Genomic DNA, 16,863 nt, shown 5'->3' with positions numbered 1-16,863 from the left:
AAAGTTTTTCTTCAACTAAAGTAACTTAAAAATATTAATCTATAATAAAATGCTTAAATGTACCTTCTTGTGTCATTACCCCTGGTTTAGGCTTATAATTATTAGTAACCATTTATTCATAGCATTGAGAATTGACATTGGACATAAATGTTCTTAGTAATAAAATTTCAATTGAAGAGGAAGCTAAAACATGTAGATCGAGTAAAAGAACTTTTAAGATGGTATATAAGTAAATTTAAAATAAATATGGAACCTAATACAATTTGTTAGGCTGTAGGTTTGTAAATTAAGATTTCTTAATCAATTAGAATTAGTACTTTTATTCATTTTAGTTTTTTTTTGCTAGTACCCAAACTAGTCGGGCAGGTTGGGACGCTGTAATGGCTTTTTAATTTTTTTATGAAAATTTAATTTGATGAAATAACAGTGAAATAAAATTAAATTGAAGCAAAATTGCATTACGTGTGAGCATTACATGTTCAGCTCAGTTTGTTGAAAATTAAATTTCTAAAAAGTGTCCCAAGGTGCCCCACTTTCCCTATTATTCTTTTGAAGCCTCTTCAACTCCCTCCAACAATTAATTTATAATTATAGTTATGAGGGATCAGGTCAAACAATAAGTCCTGAAAGGAGGTAGTCAACCTTTAAAGCATATTTGAAATGCCAACTTTTCTAAACTATAACTCACATATTATCTCATTTTTAGGTAAACAAAAGAATAATTATTAAAATACATCAAAATTTCTAGGAATCTCATGTTTAAAAAGAAAAAAAAGTAGGTAAACAAATTAAACCATTAGTAAAAGTCATTAATACAATAAAAAATGCTTTATTAAATATTAAACTGTACAACCCATAAAAAAAACATTATGAGTCTTTTATTCGGTCTAGCATCATACTTCAGCTCAGAGCAAGCAACTAGACAATTTGGACTGGGTAACCGATTCTACAGTTTGATTATACATTTCTAAAGTATCTAACAACTCTTGATGCAAGTCTTTAATGTTTACATTATCTTGTAAATCTTCAGCCGCATCCAGAATGATATCAATGTAAGTATGTGGCAACCAAACATGGGGAGAATTAGCATGTAATGAAAATTTTAGGTCAAAATCTTCTTTTCTGGTGCCTAACACAGCTTTTATATATTTCACAGTCAATTCCAAAGCATCTTGCAGAAGTCCATGGCAGATATACAAAGCAATTAATTCCGTAAAGTTTCGTTTTTGATATGATAATCTCAACCATGCAGGTAAAGCAGCTCCAAGAACTAGAAGTTTCTCCGAAACACATCTGTGTAGTAAACTTTTACCAGGGTCTTCATATTTTTGAAGATATTTTTCTAGCATATGCCAAGCATTGTTATGTTTAGTTGTAGTCATAAGATCCAAATTTGGATCATTAGGCTTTAATGAAGTGTTTTGATCTTCAATATATGTTCCTGAATGTAAAGTTGAAGCTAAGCATCTGTAAGCTAGAGCTTCAAACACTGGAACAAGAGAGAGGGAAAATGAATTTGAAAGCTGCAATGCAGCTTCAAACATGCAGCTGTTCAAAAGTAATGCTATAGTTTCTTCAGGAGAAAGGGGTGTAAGAACCAAATTAGACTTACGATGCTTTTCGGCATGCAGCAGTCTAGCTTGAATCAAATTATATTCCTGCTGAATGTCTTTCAGGCCTAGAACTTCTATTTTTACAGATGAAGGCTCATTTGAAACTTCTTTTCCATCTGCATCTCGTTTCGGTAAATTTTTATAGTCCATTTCTTCTACCGCATCCAAATTATTTGCAGCTGGCTTCACTATCCAGGCATATTTTGGTTCGGCCAAATGCAAACAATTAATAGCGGCTAAATAACAAGATGCTTGCTTTCTTAATCCTTTTAAGCCAATTACTTCTCTCCCGAATCTCATGGCCAATTCATACATTACAGCTGCCGCTTTGCGGTACTTTTTATGACCAAAGTGGAGAGCATACAATATTCCATAAAATGAAGTATTTTGGGAAAGATCCGAACACCTTGCTCTTGACTCTAATATTGTGACTATATCTTCTTCAAAAGCCAGGTAAGAAAGTTCAATAATTTTTTGAAATTGCTTCACTTCACACAATTTTACAATCAACTGACGAAGACAGTCCTTCCTTCGCGACGAGTCTGGATTTTTGTTCAATGTGTTAAAAGCTTTTCCACTATTTCCTAAATTCAGATGATGTTTAAATAAAATGGAATAAAATATAGGTCTATGCAAATCATCTTCTTGGATGCCTTCAAGAGCTGTTGATGCTAACTTTACCACACATTCCGATAAAGAAAACTGTTCGAACATTTGAATCACACGCATGAAGTATAAACTAACAACAGATGAACCAGAATTGTACCTTCCTTTTAACAGCTTGTTGCATAAAAGTGATTCTCCTTCAATATCTTTAGATACATCTAGGAAGATTGTAAGAGCTTTATCAGATTCTCCTAGTATTAAATAACTGCTCCCAACCAAAAAATTAACATACTGCTTATTCCACGAACACCAGTCACATAAAAGTCTATCATATTCTTGCAGAGGAAAGTATTGACACTGAGCAAATAAAAATTCTAGAAACATATTTCCTTCAAGTGGCCACAAGAGGGTCGCGGCAGCAACAACTAAAGAAGGGAATAACGTTGAGAAGTCTTCTTTTATTTCTAACACAGATTGGTGACTTTCCATGATTTTCCGAGCTTTCGATCCACCATCTTTTTTGAAAAACAAGTGACTTATAGTATGTCCCGCTTGAATGTCAGTTAGATCCGAATTCACCAATTCAGGCATTTCGAGAACACAAAACTGCTTAAAAGCCGCATCTTGCACAGATGGTGTTACAGATACACATTCAGATTGAGTACACCATAAAATTATGTAATAGGACCTGACAAGGGCGACTGTTTTTGGTATAATACTTGATTGTAACATTAGACTATCAAGCTGATCATTTTCCATCATGTCCGAGCCATAAAGTATAATTTCAAAAAGTAATAAATCTCTGCAGAAGTCGAATCTTTGTTTAGTGAAATGTGATAAGCCAGCACATAATGCACTTATTCCAGAGGAAGCGTTTGCAAATGCCGGGTACCTAGTAGAAGATTTACACTGCATATCTTTTGCATCAGCACTAAGGTCCAATTTGGCTAAAAGATAGTTTAAAGCCGATACAGTTTCCGCACATGCCGGTAATAACGAATGTAAACGACTAAAAAATTGACTGCTAGCTTCCATTTGTAGAGACTTATTGATGTCTGATGCATAAGATATTGGAGAACATAGATTGTAAAGCTTTTCTTCAAAACCCGTCAATAGTTTCCTATCAACCTTTTCATGCACGAGATCAACACATGTGAGAATGGATTTTAAATTATAATACAGTTTTTTATCTTCGGTTTCCAACGAACTTAAATGAAATAAAGAGTGAAAGCTGGGATTTACAAAAATTTCTAGAGGGTCACAAGGGCACAGCAAAGAATAAAATATTTTTTTGATTACAATCACAAATCCAGTAAAGGGATCCACTGAAATGCCTAAGGGCTTCATACCAACTTCATGATACTGAATGCAATTAGAGAAAAAACGGTCCCAACATTCCATGGCCGCTTCCAGATACTCTGGGTCGTTAGGGTCAACATCCCCGATTTTCATCAAAATTTCACCTTCAATAGCCGCAAGCACTCTATTTTTCAGGTTATCTGCTTGCATTGAAACATTTGAAAGAATGGTAGAATTTCTAGTGGATTGGCATATACTGATAGCTTTGGCAATTGTAGATGGTAAAAATCTACCAACTTTAAAAATTTCTCTCAAATAATTATCTTGAGGATTTGAAGACTCATAATCAATTGAATGTGAGACCCTTGGCTCAAGGCAAACAGGTATCCAACTACTTTGAAGTTCACTTCTTTGGCATGAATCAATTTCAGCAGTGTATACAATTGGTTGGTTCTCACAGCTCAACCAAAGAGTCCAAATATGGGAGTCACTGACACAAAAATCTACTAAATCATGTTGAGTTTGATGCAAAGTAGAAAGAAGAAGCAATTTACATCGATCTTGTATGAATTGAGGTTTAAATATATAAAATACTTTCCGTTGTGAAACAGGAACATATACACCTAAAATAAAATCGTTAGTTGAACTACAAACTGATTTTCGCAAATGACATTGATGTGTTGTAAAACTTCCAGCATTCAAATTCTTTTCAGAATCATAATTTTGAATGGAATCTACTAAAAGGCATTCTTGTTTCTTAAACGACCATATGCGTATCTGTAAATCCGTGAAGAGGGAAAATATTAATACATCTGTTGAAGTTTGATGGCAGACTAGGTTCATCGCTGCCTCAGTTTTATTATTTCTTATAGCATTTGGTACAAATCCATTGAAGATGCGAAAAAAAGAACCAGTTTTCATCAACTCTGTGGTGGAAATTTCCACTCCATTCCGATCAGACATCACTAGCATCATGACAGATCCAGCAGTGTTTGCCAATATGAAAACGGCACTGCCATTGGTTTCTAACCAGGAACAAGACGTATGTGGCAAAGGAATTCCCAAAGATACATGCTGCAATACTGAAAAACAACTTCTGCTGCGCAGAGTCACATTGGTAGTATCATAAAATATGGATGGGGACGATGATTCGGTCTTTTTTATTTGAAATTCATGCCCATCCAAACTAGTAGGATGAGGAAATGTAATTTTATGGATAGCTGAAACAGTAGCAACTAAAAGTACAACTTTATCACCACTCTCATGCACACTAACTCCGCGTAAAATCGGTGTGTTTTGAAACCGCAAACGCAGATGACTACCTTTCAAATTCAAGTCCATCGATACTTCTACAAGTTCAATTACATCGTGATTAGTTCTCCAGTAAATAAATCTATTACTGCAACATGATGTTAAATCCCCACTATTGCGATAAGTGAAGCACCCAGCACCTTCAAGGATCTTGATATCTTGTAAAGTACACTGAGAAGCACCAGCATTGATAGTAACATCATTCCACCTGTCCATAACATCGGAATGTGGGGTGATTTCGCGATACATTACAGTCTTCATATTGCAAAAAAGAGTCTATTAACTTTAAACTGCAGATATTATTTAGAAAAACGTACCATATAAGTAAAATTGTAGCTTTTTTAGTCAACAGAATAAAAACGGTTTTTAGTTTGGCGGCCACTCGGCCTCCTGCTCGTAGAAACAGTTACAGTTGCGGAGAAAGATATTATCCGTCGAATTTACGCAAAAAGAGTAGCACAGCCGATGGCCGAAAAGACGTCGACCGTTAACTTTTGTAGTTTGTAACTGTACTGGCGGTTCAGTGTTTACATTCTATTTCTATTCGCGCCTACTGATGAAAATGTGTTATGTATTTTCGTTCGCGATTTACTTTTGGTTTGTACAATTATAAGAGTTTCATAGTATATATGGCTTTCAAACTTAATGTTCTTTTTGTCTTTCTCATTTTCACTGAGTTAAACTTTTTGATAATAGTTGCAATTTTTTTGTACAAATTTGAATTGATGTGCGAAAAAACTTATACGAACATTTAAAAATTTCCGAAACAAAATTGAAAGAAAATAAAAATAAAGGTACTGTTCAGGAGGCTGAAATTTTTTCAAGCTTTTTTTTTCAGTATTTGTTTATTTTTTAAATTGAATGATCTCTGAAAAAAAAAAAAAAAAGCATTGGTATTACATAGCAATGAATAGCTTCTGGAAGCAGAGGGTTTCGGGAATGAATCTGACACCTGAAACACCATCTGACTACATTCTTGTAAAATTTGTGGGAAAGTCCTGGGTTCAGTAACTAACTGTTACCTTGGGTACTCGAGACAAGCCTTTCCCTTCAGTTCATACCAAAATAATTGAAGGTCTTAGTGACCTTGCCAAGGGTTGGCAAGAAATCGTGTCTGTACTGGATTTAAATGCTACATCTTGCCAGTGGCGTAGCCAGAAAAAAAATTCAGGAGGAGGAGAGAATATGGCGGGGAAAAATTTTAGAAGCGGGATTTTGCTACTTTTAATCTTTTTCTACCGTCTTAAAACAGAAAAAAAAAAAAAAAATCTACATTCCTCTGGGATACATATAGGGGCATTTCACGCTATTTGTGACATAGGGGTGTCCGTAACAAAACTTGTTGAAAGGTTAAAATTTTTATATATATTGAAAAAGCACATTCCAAAGGACATGCATGTGATATTTTTTTCTTTATTTACATGGGCGGATTTATGGGGGGTCAGAGGGGGGCAATACCCCCCCAGTTTTGGAAGGACTTTATGTAATAACACATCTTCCAAAAATTAAAAAAAAAATCATTATTTTTTCGTTTTTGAATAGTTCAGAAGAGCATGGGTGGATTTATATAGGGGGGGAGGGGACAATGCCCCCCAGTTTTGGGAGGAGTTTATATAGTAACAACTTATCTTCCAAAATCTTATACCAAAAAAAAATCATGATTTTTTCTCTTTTGAATAGGAAATTAAAGTTTATTTTTTCTTTTAAACTTAAAATAGCCATTTCTTACAAAGTTTGAGCAATACTGTACAAGTGTATAATCTCTGACTCAATTTCAGAGACTGGAAAGTGCAAATTATTGATAGGTTCTAAAATCCCTGAAAAGAATTGGCGTAGTATAGCCTACAAGGGCTCTTGAACCAAAAACCCAATCTAACCAACCAAACCTTGAAAATAATAAGACAAGTCTTTGAAACTCCTAAGCAGAGTGTGCTTCAATTTTATTTCTTATCAAGTGTATAAATTAAGAATAATGTTCAAATGGGTAGTATGTTACTCTCTTGATACCTATTCTCTAAATCTGTGCACCATTTCTTTTTAAACTTGCATCACAAAGGACTTTTAAAGCGTAAAACTTAAAAAAAAAAAAAAAATTGTTTGCCTATTATTTCCAATTAACCCTTATAAGACTTCAAAATGCAGAATTTTATATCCATTTTAGATAATTTCCTCCGGGGGGTTTACCCCCGGCCCCCTAAAACTGGAGATATTCTATATCCCACTTAAAAGGGAGCACTTCGTTACTCTCTTAATACCAGCCCCTTCCCTTTTAAGGTCAATTTAAAAAGGACAGCATGATTACACACAGTAATGAAAACGACATATAAAAAAGTAAAGAATGGCCTTACGCATCACAGAAAACAGACATAAACATGGGGGGGGGGGGGGGGCAATTAAAAATGTTGCTCTAAAAAAAAAAAAAAAAAATCCTGCCCACCCAGGAACTCAGTCCTAAATCCGCCTATGTTTATTTACTTTGTATTATCCATGTAATCGCAATCAAAACATCAAAAATACAACTTTTATCGTTATGGACTCTACATTGAATTTTTTTTCAATAGTGACTTGAACTGAATTTCAAGCCAAAACTGGTGCTTGGGACAAATCAAGTAAAGGATTATCTCTAACACATATAATAATTTTAATCAAAAAGTGCATTCGTTAAAAAATTATAAGTTGTGAAAATGGTGATTGTAGAGTCCGTAACAATAATTAGAAGAAAAGTTTTGTTAAAATTTTTATTTATGCATTTTATATCACTAAATTGAATATTTTCTAATTTCACCTATGGTGTTACAATATTCTAAAATAAGTTTCATGAAATTTTAAATTTGGTATTTTTTATTAATTTTCTAAATTTGTTTACGGACTCTACATTTGGCAACTGTTTCAACACAGCTCTTTCTTTACTGAAATGCTTGAATAGCCTGCACAGAAAAAAAAAAGATAAAAGTAGCCCTTTAAAGGGAATTACAACTTATACTTTAAAAATATTTTTGACTTTCAGAAGAATTTTGACTGCCCAAGTGTATAGGAGAGTCAGGGCATATTGGTTTGGCTCTCTACTTTTCTTCTTTTTTCTATCTCACCATAAAATTCAATTGGTAGTTTTATTTTCTATTATGAGTTGCATGAAATATTTCACATCATCCCAGAAAATTTTTAATTCATTACCTTTTTTCCCCCATTAATATTTTAAGAGAACTTTGTGAAGTGAACCAAACTGCCACAGTCCCGGGGTCCCCACATTACAAAAACAACTTCTATTACAATTTTAATGTTAAATATTATCCAACATTTGTACCAAAAAAATGTTTTGTGATTAGAATCAAAAACCAAAGTTTAAAGATCAGTATAATTAAAATTGACCAACATCTACTGTTATACTTTTTCAAGAGTCAGCACAATTTGTGTTTTTAGCAACTTCACTATTGCTAATACTGAATTTTTTTTTTTTTTATATTGTTCTAAAAGTTTTTGTGGGTTTTCTAAAAGTGAATCAACATACCCCAGGTTCTTGATCTAAAAAAAGTTGTCCTGATTTTTTTCTTTACAGCAAAAAATAAACTGCTTATACTTAAGAACTAAAAAAACTTATTTTAGGAGAGGAATTTAATTTATTGCTTCATTCTTCATGAAAACCATTTAAAAAAATAAAGTTGCTTAGTTATGAAAGTTAATCAATCAAAAATAGCACTGCCAAAAAAGCACTTTCTGAAATTTGTTCAAAATAACTGTACCATGATTTCATTATAGGAATTGTAGAACTATAGGTACTACTTTTTGTTGGTCGTAAATAAAAAAAAAGGTATTAAAATTATCAAGGCCAGTGTAACGAGTTCCAATTTCCCCTATTATCTTATGGGATGTTGACTGATCTGGTAGTCCCAAATTTCAGTATATTTCCACTTTCCAGTGTGACGTTTGAAAAATTTTCAGTATAAAATACCAGTACATATTATAGAAAAAAATCACTTTCACGTTAAAATAATGGAACAAAGTAAGCATGTCAGATGTCATTTAGTACATTAATATTAAGGCCATTAAACAAAAATATAAGATCTTTCATGTCTTATATGAGCAATCATACATTTAATTAAATGCAATCATTTAAACCGAAATTGAGAAAAATTTTGTTGCTTAAAAATATATGATTCCTGAAGCAAAAAATGTTGCCCTTTTAAATTGAATTAACAGAAAATTTAACTTACCTTTAAAAATGCAATTTAAAAAGTTTTGGCTTAAAAAGATCTTTTTCCTAACATGTCCCCCCCCCCCCCCATTGAAATTTATCCAGAAATTTCGATTTACCAAAGATGGTCCACTATTAATCACTTCAGATAACCAAGGTTCTACTATAAAAGTTAAATTGTTAGTAAAATTTGCATTAAAACCTATCATTTCTAATAATAAATTCAAGACTGAAGAAATCAACATATCACTTGGTCTGTTCCAACAGGAGGCCACCTTCAATCTGGTACCCCCCTCCCCCACCCCCTAGAGCTTGGGTGCACCTCGCCTAAATATCCCACATACCCCCTCCCCCGTAATATCAAAAACCTCTGCCCAAAAATGAAAAAAATACCCCTCAAAACACCCCTTAAAAAAACTTGGCACAGTCTGCGGCAACCCCCCCCCCCCGTGGGCACCCCTGACATATCTGATGAAGAAATAGCCATAACAGTTGATTTTATCATTGTAACTATTGAACAATGAGGTAGTATTGTTGTTGTTTAGACTCTATCATTGAGCTTAACACTAAAAGAGGAGAGCGAACTAATCGGTCCGTTTTTTGCCCAAGCGAGTATGGCAAAAGAATCGCACTTTTAACATTTAAACTCAAGTTTTATCATGTAAAGCCTTTTGCCGTGCATTTTTCAAATCCTTAATATGTTCAAATCGTTGTGGCAAAAGAAGCGGTCTTTTGCCATTAAACAAGATGTTTTATAATACAATTGGTTTTGCCAAACTCACTCGAAATTCAGACCGTGAGCCTCAGTGTAGAAGAATGGGAAGTTCTCTCTCCTCTTAGTGTTATAGCTCAATGGACTCTATAAACAATAATTCAAACAATACTCAATTGTGTGACAAATATGTATAGTCCGTAACATGTTCATAAACATGCAATTCTTTAGTAAATAATTCCGTAAAAAGTATTTTTAACCTTTTAAAAAATTATTTTGGTGCCTAAATGTATTATAGATAAACTGATATATAGTAGGAAACCTTCATTAGGTAAAAATAATTATTACTTTCACAGAAAATTTGAAGATAGTTTAAGCAAAAATTTCCATGTCTTTTGAGTGTAGAGTCCGTAACATGCTATATATCTTCCTTTATCTTTAGAAATTCAACACAAATCTAAACATTTTTCAATGCTATGACATAACTACACATAGGACTAATCATTTACAAAAAGTTTAACTTTGCTATTTGCACTAATCATGAGTAGGAGGCTAAAACATCCTTATGAAGTGTAGAGTCCATAACAGCCAAATACTGTGAAATGCCTTTATATCCGAATCAGTACAGAGTTGCTTCCAGTGTCATTTTAAACCCGATAAAATCCATTAAAATGTACATGTTTAGGGTTTGTTGGACTTCTGGCATTAGATCTTTCTTACTTGTGCTCGTTTTTGGTTAATGCCTAGTGCCCCATAAGTAGAAGTAAGAGATTACCCACTAGGTAAATTGTTTTGGCACCCAAAATTATTTTTAATTTTGCTTCTACATTTTTAAAATTTTAAAGTTATAAATTTGTTAAAATTTAACTGGATAAACCTAAAGTCTATGATAATCTGTATTTCAAAAACATTTATATTTCAGTTCAAACTTAGACTCTTTTATTTTTACAGGTAGAAGAAGAGAATGGCATCCATAAGTGCTAAAGTAACTTAGGTTTAAAATTGAAAAAAAAATGCATTATACAGAAAGAAGAAATGCTTTATTTCCATCACAGCTGCTTTTGGAGTGCATGGTATTAAAAAATAAATTGAAGATACTTCATCTGTTTGAGTTTACGTAACTATGTCTTGAAGTTTTTTTTCGACCTGAAATTTTGATGCCGTTTATTAACTTTCAAACTTATATAGTTATTTTGTTATGCAATAAGCATTCAGATGTATTCCTTATTTGAGAAACTGCTTAAAGAGGTATGTTCATGTTATTTTGATAATCTCTTTGACTATTTTCTTTGCTCTTAACCAGTGGTTGGAAGTAGTGCGCTACAAGTAGCGACGCTACTGTAGTAGCTACATTTTTTAGTAGTTTATAGTGTAGCGCACTACTTTTCAAAAAAAGTAGTGTAGGGAGTATTTTGATACAAAAAAAGTAGTTTGTAGCAATTTCTGAAAATTACTTTTAAATAAAGTTTCAAAAAAAAAAAAAAAAAGAAGAAGAAGAAGAAAGAAAGGCGGTTTCAAACGAATCTGACTGGTGCAAGTCTCTGGTTGGTGCAAGTAAAACTTGCACCAACCTAATTTGTAAGACTCTGGAAAATACGAGCTGACCTCAGATTGACGCCATACGTTCTATCTGTTCGACGCTTTAATTTGTTTCGCATCAAAATTTTCACATTTTCCCAATATTTACCTTGAATAGAGCATGGCTTAGAAAGAAAAGAATGAGTGAAAACTGCCAATGTAGTACCACTTTTTGCAGGTGCCCATATGGGGGACAAGTGGGGGCTCATGCCCCCATCTCCCCTTTAGAAATAAAAACTTCCTTGCTTTTAGTACTTTTTTCTTCATAAAAATGTTTAAAAAATTTTTCTTCACCCATTAATGAATAAGTTATTAAAAACGTCAATTTTTAATAATTCTAATCTGTACTGAAATCGGTTTCTATGTGAAAATTTCCTGCTAAACCATGGGGAAAATATCAGATCCCCCCTTTAAACTTTGCATATGGGCGCCCATGCCGCGTTTGTGTTTTCTGGCAGCTGATAATGTACCGTGGATGAACATTTTAGATGTCTATGAGGTCATTGTGCCAATATCCATCTAATATGGAAGCTACTGTAAATGTTGTGGAAGATGATATTGAACTGCCTTTTGGCTGGCTAACAACAAATATTACAATGTTATAGAAATGTATGATCACAGAAAATTTTCCGTTTCTTACAAATATGTTCGTTGAGCAAAAAGCTTTCGGTATCAATGTCATCTGCATATGCGGTCGAATCTCAACTTACGCGAGGGATGCATTCCAAGACTCCTTACGTAGGTTGAAATTTCTCATTGTGGAAAAGGGTATCTGTACGATTTTTTATGTAGGGGTGTCCACCTAGAGGAGGGGGGGGGGGATCATGGTGCAGTCTGCGCCAATAAAATTTTTAGAGGGGATTGCTTTGAAGGGTATATTTTTCATTTGGGGGGAGGGGTCTCTGCAATATTTAGGGGGTGTGCCCTTGCCCTTAGGGGGTGGGCACCCATTTCATGAGCATACCAATCATACTGAGACGTTTGAAAACATCCCTCAAACTGTTTTAACCCATTTCTTAACTTTCTATTACCGAATTTAAATTTTACTGTATTTAAAAAAAAACTGTGCTATTGAATAAAAATACTGTTAGGATGCCAAAAATCAGTGGGAGATAATGGTATAAAATGAAACAGTATGGTACGTATAGTACGTAGCAATAAAAAATGCAACACAACAATAGTACTGTACAAGTAGATCCTGTAATTATATTTGACACACTTTTGTGTTGTTCAGCCATATCAAAAATCATATCGTTAGTTGTCAGAGACTTTCTGTTTTTCTTTCCATTTTCAAACTTTAGATAAACAGCCATTTGTGTGAAATTATGTTTCATCAACTTCACATTTAAAATGAAAAAGATGCGGAGTGGCGATATGTAAATTAACAAAGTGATGTTTTGACTTGTACGATTGGGGAACTTCCGTTTTCAGTGATGCTAAAGGGGAAGTCCATTCACAAAACTAACATTTAGTAGCCAGTAAAGAAGGCGATACTTAAGCCCCGTGAATCCCATCCGAAAATTTTCGCGTTACGGGGTGTGGAATTCGCGTTAGCTCCAAAATTCATTATTTAAGAAAAGCTCGCTCAGGGTGGCGACAGGAACTGTGAAAAAAAGTTCCCTGACTTTTCCCTGATTTCCCTGATTAAGTTCACCAAATTTCCCTGATTTACGTTACCAATGATAATGGTTTTCTTTCTTTACTCTACTTGAAATCCACTGTATGTTTGTATAAAATGCAGTATTTTAAACGTTTTAAGTTGTGTAAAGTTGTTGAACTAAAGATATGTTTTTAAAAAATGCTACTTTTTTCATAAAATGGTTAAAAAATAATATCAAGTCAATTTTTTTGGGAAAAAAACCCAACAAAACAGTATATTAATTTTTCTACATGGAAAGATTATAGAAAATTAAAAAAAAAAAAAAAAAAAACTTTACTTCCAGAAATTACTTAGCATAAGAATTTTAAGAAACTATTAAATTACTCTTAAAAACATATGTGTATTTCTGATAGAACTAAAAAGTAATTGAAATTATTTTGAACTAAGTTTTCAAACAGTATAATAATTGTTGCAAGAATAACAAGTAATAGTGAAAGAATAGAAGTAATGTAGTTATTCTTATATAACTAATTGACATATTTATGCAAAACAGATGAAACCATTTGACATCCATTCATAGGGAGCTTTTCTCTAATCAAGAACATAGGTTTTAATGAATGAATACAGCATTTTAACAATAAAAAATAAAGATATTTACTTAAGTACACAAGTTAACTCTATTTCAAATGATTTCAGTACGTAACGAAAAAAAATCTTAGATTGCTTTTGTAACAAACAACTTTGAAATGCAAGAAAAAAAAGGAGAAAAAAAAAGCAATTAGTTAATTTCAAAATATATAAAAGAAGAATACAACTTGGTTATAAAATTAAAGAATCACTTCAGTCTGAAGAAAAGAAAACCTTTATAATTTACGGCGATAACAAATAGTATAACGGCAAAAAGCAAAGTTTTTTTAATTGAAAGTTCAATTTTAGCAATTAAATTAAAAACGCAAAAAAGTAATAACTTTTAAGCTTTTATAGTATTAATTCAAAAACCAAAGATTTCTTCTTGAAATTGTGATTAGAGTACGCTAATTACTTCGAGATAATGGAATAAAGGCAAAGGAGCTAAGGCATTAATGAAGGTTTCCTCTTTGTCTGTATGGTTGTTTATTTTACATAGCATTGAAAGCGTAAAAGGAAATTTCAAGCTAGGTAAAATAAACAACCTAACAGACACAGAAGCAATCTTAGGAAGTCATCCTGTGGTTAATAAGTAAGATTCAGTACTTTGATGTGGGGGAAAAAAGATGCACAAATATGCGGCAGTGTATAATCGCACCTCATTAATTTTACTTTTTGTTTGAACAGATAATTGGCGGAAAATGCATAGGGAATTAAAGTACAAAATTTTGTAAAGCAAAAGAAAAAAAATTTTTTTTTCTTCATAAAATAAATTTTCCCTGATTTTTTGTTATTTTTTCAAAATTCCCTGATATTTACCTGACTTTTCCCTGATTCATAAAGTTCCCTGACTTTTCCCTGATTTGTCGCCACCCTGTTGCTATATATAGACATTTTGGGCAAATCAAACTCGCACCACGGCATGATAATTTGATGATATGTTTTGGTAATGTTTCACATGCAGGGAAAGACTTTATTGTGACAAGGCTGAACTGGATCCGGTTTGCATATTACTCGTCCAAAGAGATATTGGTCCAGTGGCGTAACTACATACAGCAAGACCCCATGACACTAGGAGCCCAAAGTCAGAAGGGGCCTGAAAATTTTTAAACTTTGTTTTCATTCAATTTTATAAAATTTTTCATAAATCAAACTTAGTTCTAAATGCTTATATTTTTTCTGGGGCCCCCTAGAGCCCCGAGCATGTTGACCAAAGGCTCCCAATTACGACATCAGGGGCCCTATGCAAAAAACTTTTTTGAGGCCCTCTTGTAGCCAAATATTACAATATTTTCCATTAGCTAAAACAGTTTTAGGCATTTGGTGCCCCCCAAGTAGCAGGGGCTTTGCCATGGCGTCAGTAAACAAGGCCTGAGTAGAGAGCAGAGGGCCCACGGCCCAACTTCCATGCATGAAAACCAAACCTTCGTTCTTGCCTTGATAATATTGCCTTCCTTAGGTCACCTGCCATGGAGAGAAGGGGAAAACCCCTGAAAGAAAAGGAAAAAGTCCTGAGCGTGCCGGAGCTCGGAAAAAGACAATCAAAAGAAGTTTTTGGTTTAGATCTAGATTCTGGGGGGGGGGGGGGGGGGGCGTAGTCAGAAAGAGCCCAAAAGTTTTTGAGCTTTCTTTTCAATTTTATTAAATTTTTCCGTAAATCAAACTTAGTTTCAAAGGCTTATATTGGTTCTGGGACCCCCTAGAGCCCCAGAACCTATTGACAAATTGCCCCCGATTAAGATATTGGGGGCCCTAGGACTAACAATTTTTGGGGCTCTCCTCTAGCCAAACATTTCAGTTTTTGCCATTTGCTAAAACAGTTTTCGTCATTTTGGACCTTAAATAGCAGAGCGTGAAAACCAAACTGGTGCAAAAAGTATCATATATTGCCCTCTCTAGATCACCTGGACCCCGAGTCCTTTAAAATTACCAAAGATCATCTAGAATTGCGTTTTGAGAATTTCAATATCAAAAAATTTCTGGAAATTTCATCTTTTCCAACCTCCTTCCCCTTACATAACATTCTAAAAACGCATTTGAGGACCACTTTCAAACTTGCCTCGGACCAGAATTTTTCGAAAAGGCCAGTTTAAGGATAGCTTTACAATCTCAATTTTAAAACTTCAATTTTGAAACATTCACAAAGAAGTTCCCCAAACTTGCCGTCAATCTTAATATCACCAAAATTCGCTTAAAATTGCTGTTTTGGAATTTTAATTTTCGAAAATTCTGGAGCAGAGTTCCCAATTCAATCCCTTCTTGTAACATTATCAAAAGTGGCCTACAATTGCGTTTTTATGAATTTCATTTCGAAAAATTTCTGGGGCAGAGCCCCAGAACCCTCCCCCTCCCCTCCTTTTCACTGACAAAGGTGTCTAAAATTAGGTTTTTGGACTTCAATATCGAGAGATTTTCAGAAGAGTCCCTGTATCTTACCCCAAAGAGGACTCACAATCAGGTGTGTAAAAACTTTCGGAATTACAGGTGAGGCTCCCGAACTTTCCAAACTCCTAACATCACTGAAGAACATTTAAAATCAATGTTTTGGAAATTTGAAAAACTCTGGGGCAGAGTTCTGAAATAAAGGCTCTAATTTAGGACCCTTGCTTTTCATTTTATTCATAAATGATATTTGTAATACTTTTCAATATTGTGACTACCTTTCGTTCGCTGAATTTGTTACGGATTTGGATATCACTACTTTAAGTACTAAGCTTGATTTTGTGCAACATATTTACAACATCATTTCAAAGTCATATAAGGTTCTATGTTTTCTTAAACGTAAGTCTAAGGATTTTTCTAATGACCAAGTGCTTAAAACTTTTTATTTTTGTCTTGTGCGCTCCAAACTTGAGTATTGTAGTTTTATTTGGGATCCCTACTACAATTATAAAGCTAAAACTCTTGAGCAGATTCAATCTAAATTTGTTTATTACTTGTGTTACAGAGCTGATAATCAGGATTTTTTGACTTATTCTTACTCTTATTATGTAATATTTATAATGTTCCCAGTCTTAAGTCACACCATGAACTTTTGTATGTCTTCTTTTTTTCTATAACATACTAAATAATTTAATAGACTGCTCAAATATTGTTAATTCAATCCAACTTGCTGTCCCAAATAGGACTCAATGGAGTTGTTCTTATTTCAAATTTTTTTTCTACCAGACTTAACTATGTTGATAATTTTCGTCTTTTTAAATTTTACAAACTTTTTAACATTCATTGTCGTGATTTAGATACTTTTAACATGTCATTTTGCAATTTTAAGTTCAGATATGTTTTAATATTTCAAATGTATACAGTAAAACCTGTAAAGTTGACC

The 16,863-nt window shown here is 33.5% G+C and overlaps 1 protein-coding gene across 1 annotated transcript; it reads right to left on the bottom strand.

Annotated features, from left to right (window-relative positions):
• Nucleotides 1–833: 833 nt before the first annotated feature.
• On the bottom strand, nucleotides 834–5,090 carry LOC129224270 (nuclear pore complex protein Nup160-like). Its single transcript, XM_054858697.1, has one exon. It carries the CDS (start codon nucleotides 5,088–5,090, stop codon nucleotides 906–908), a length of 4,185 nt encoding a protein of 1,394 aa, XP_054714672.1. The 3' UTR covers nucleotides 834–905.
• Nucleotides 5,091–16,863: the final 11,773 nt, after the last annotated feature.

Source organism: Uloborus diversus, chromosome 6 (genome assembly GCF_026930045.1).
Source record: "Uloborus diversus isolate 005 chromosome 6, Udiv.v.3.1, whole genome shotgun sequence".
NCBI lineage: Eukaryota > Metazoa > Arthropoda > Arachnida > Araneae > Uloboridae > Uloborus > Uloborus diversus.
This window is presented reverse-complemented; position numbering and strand designations above follow the sequence as displayed.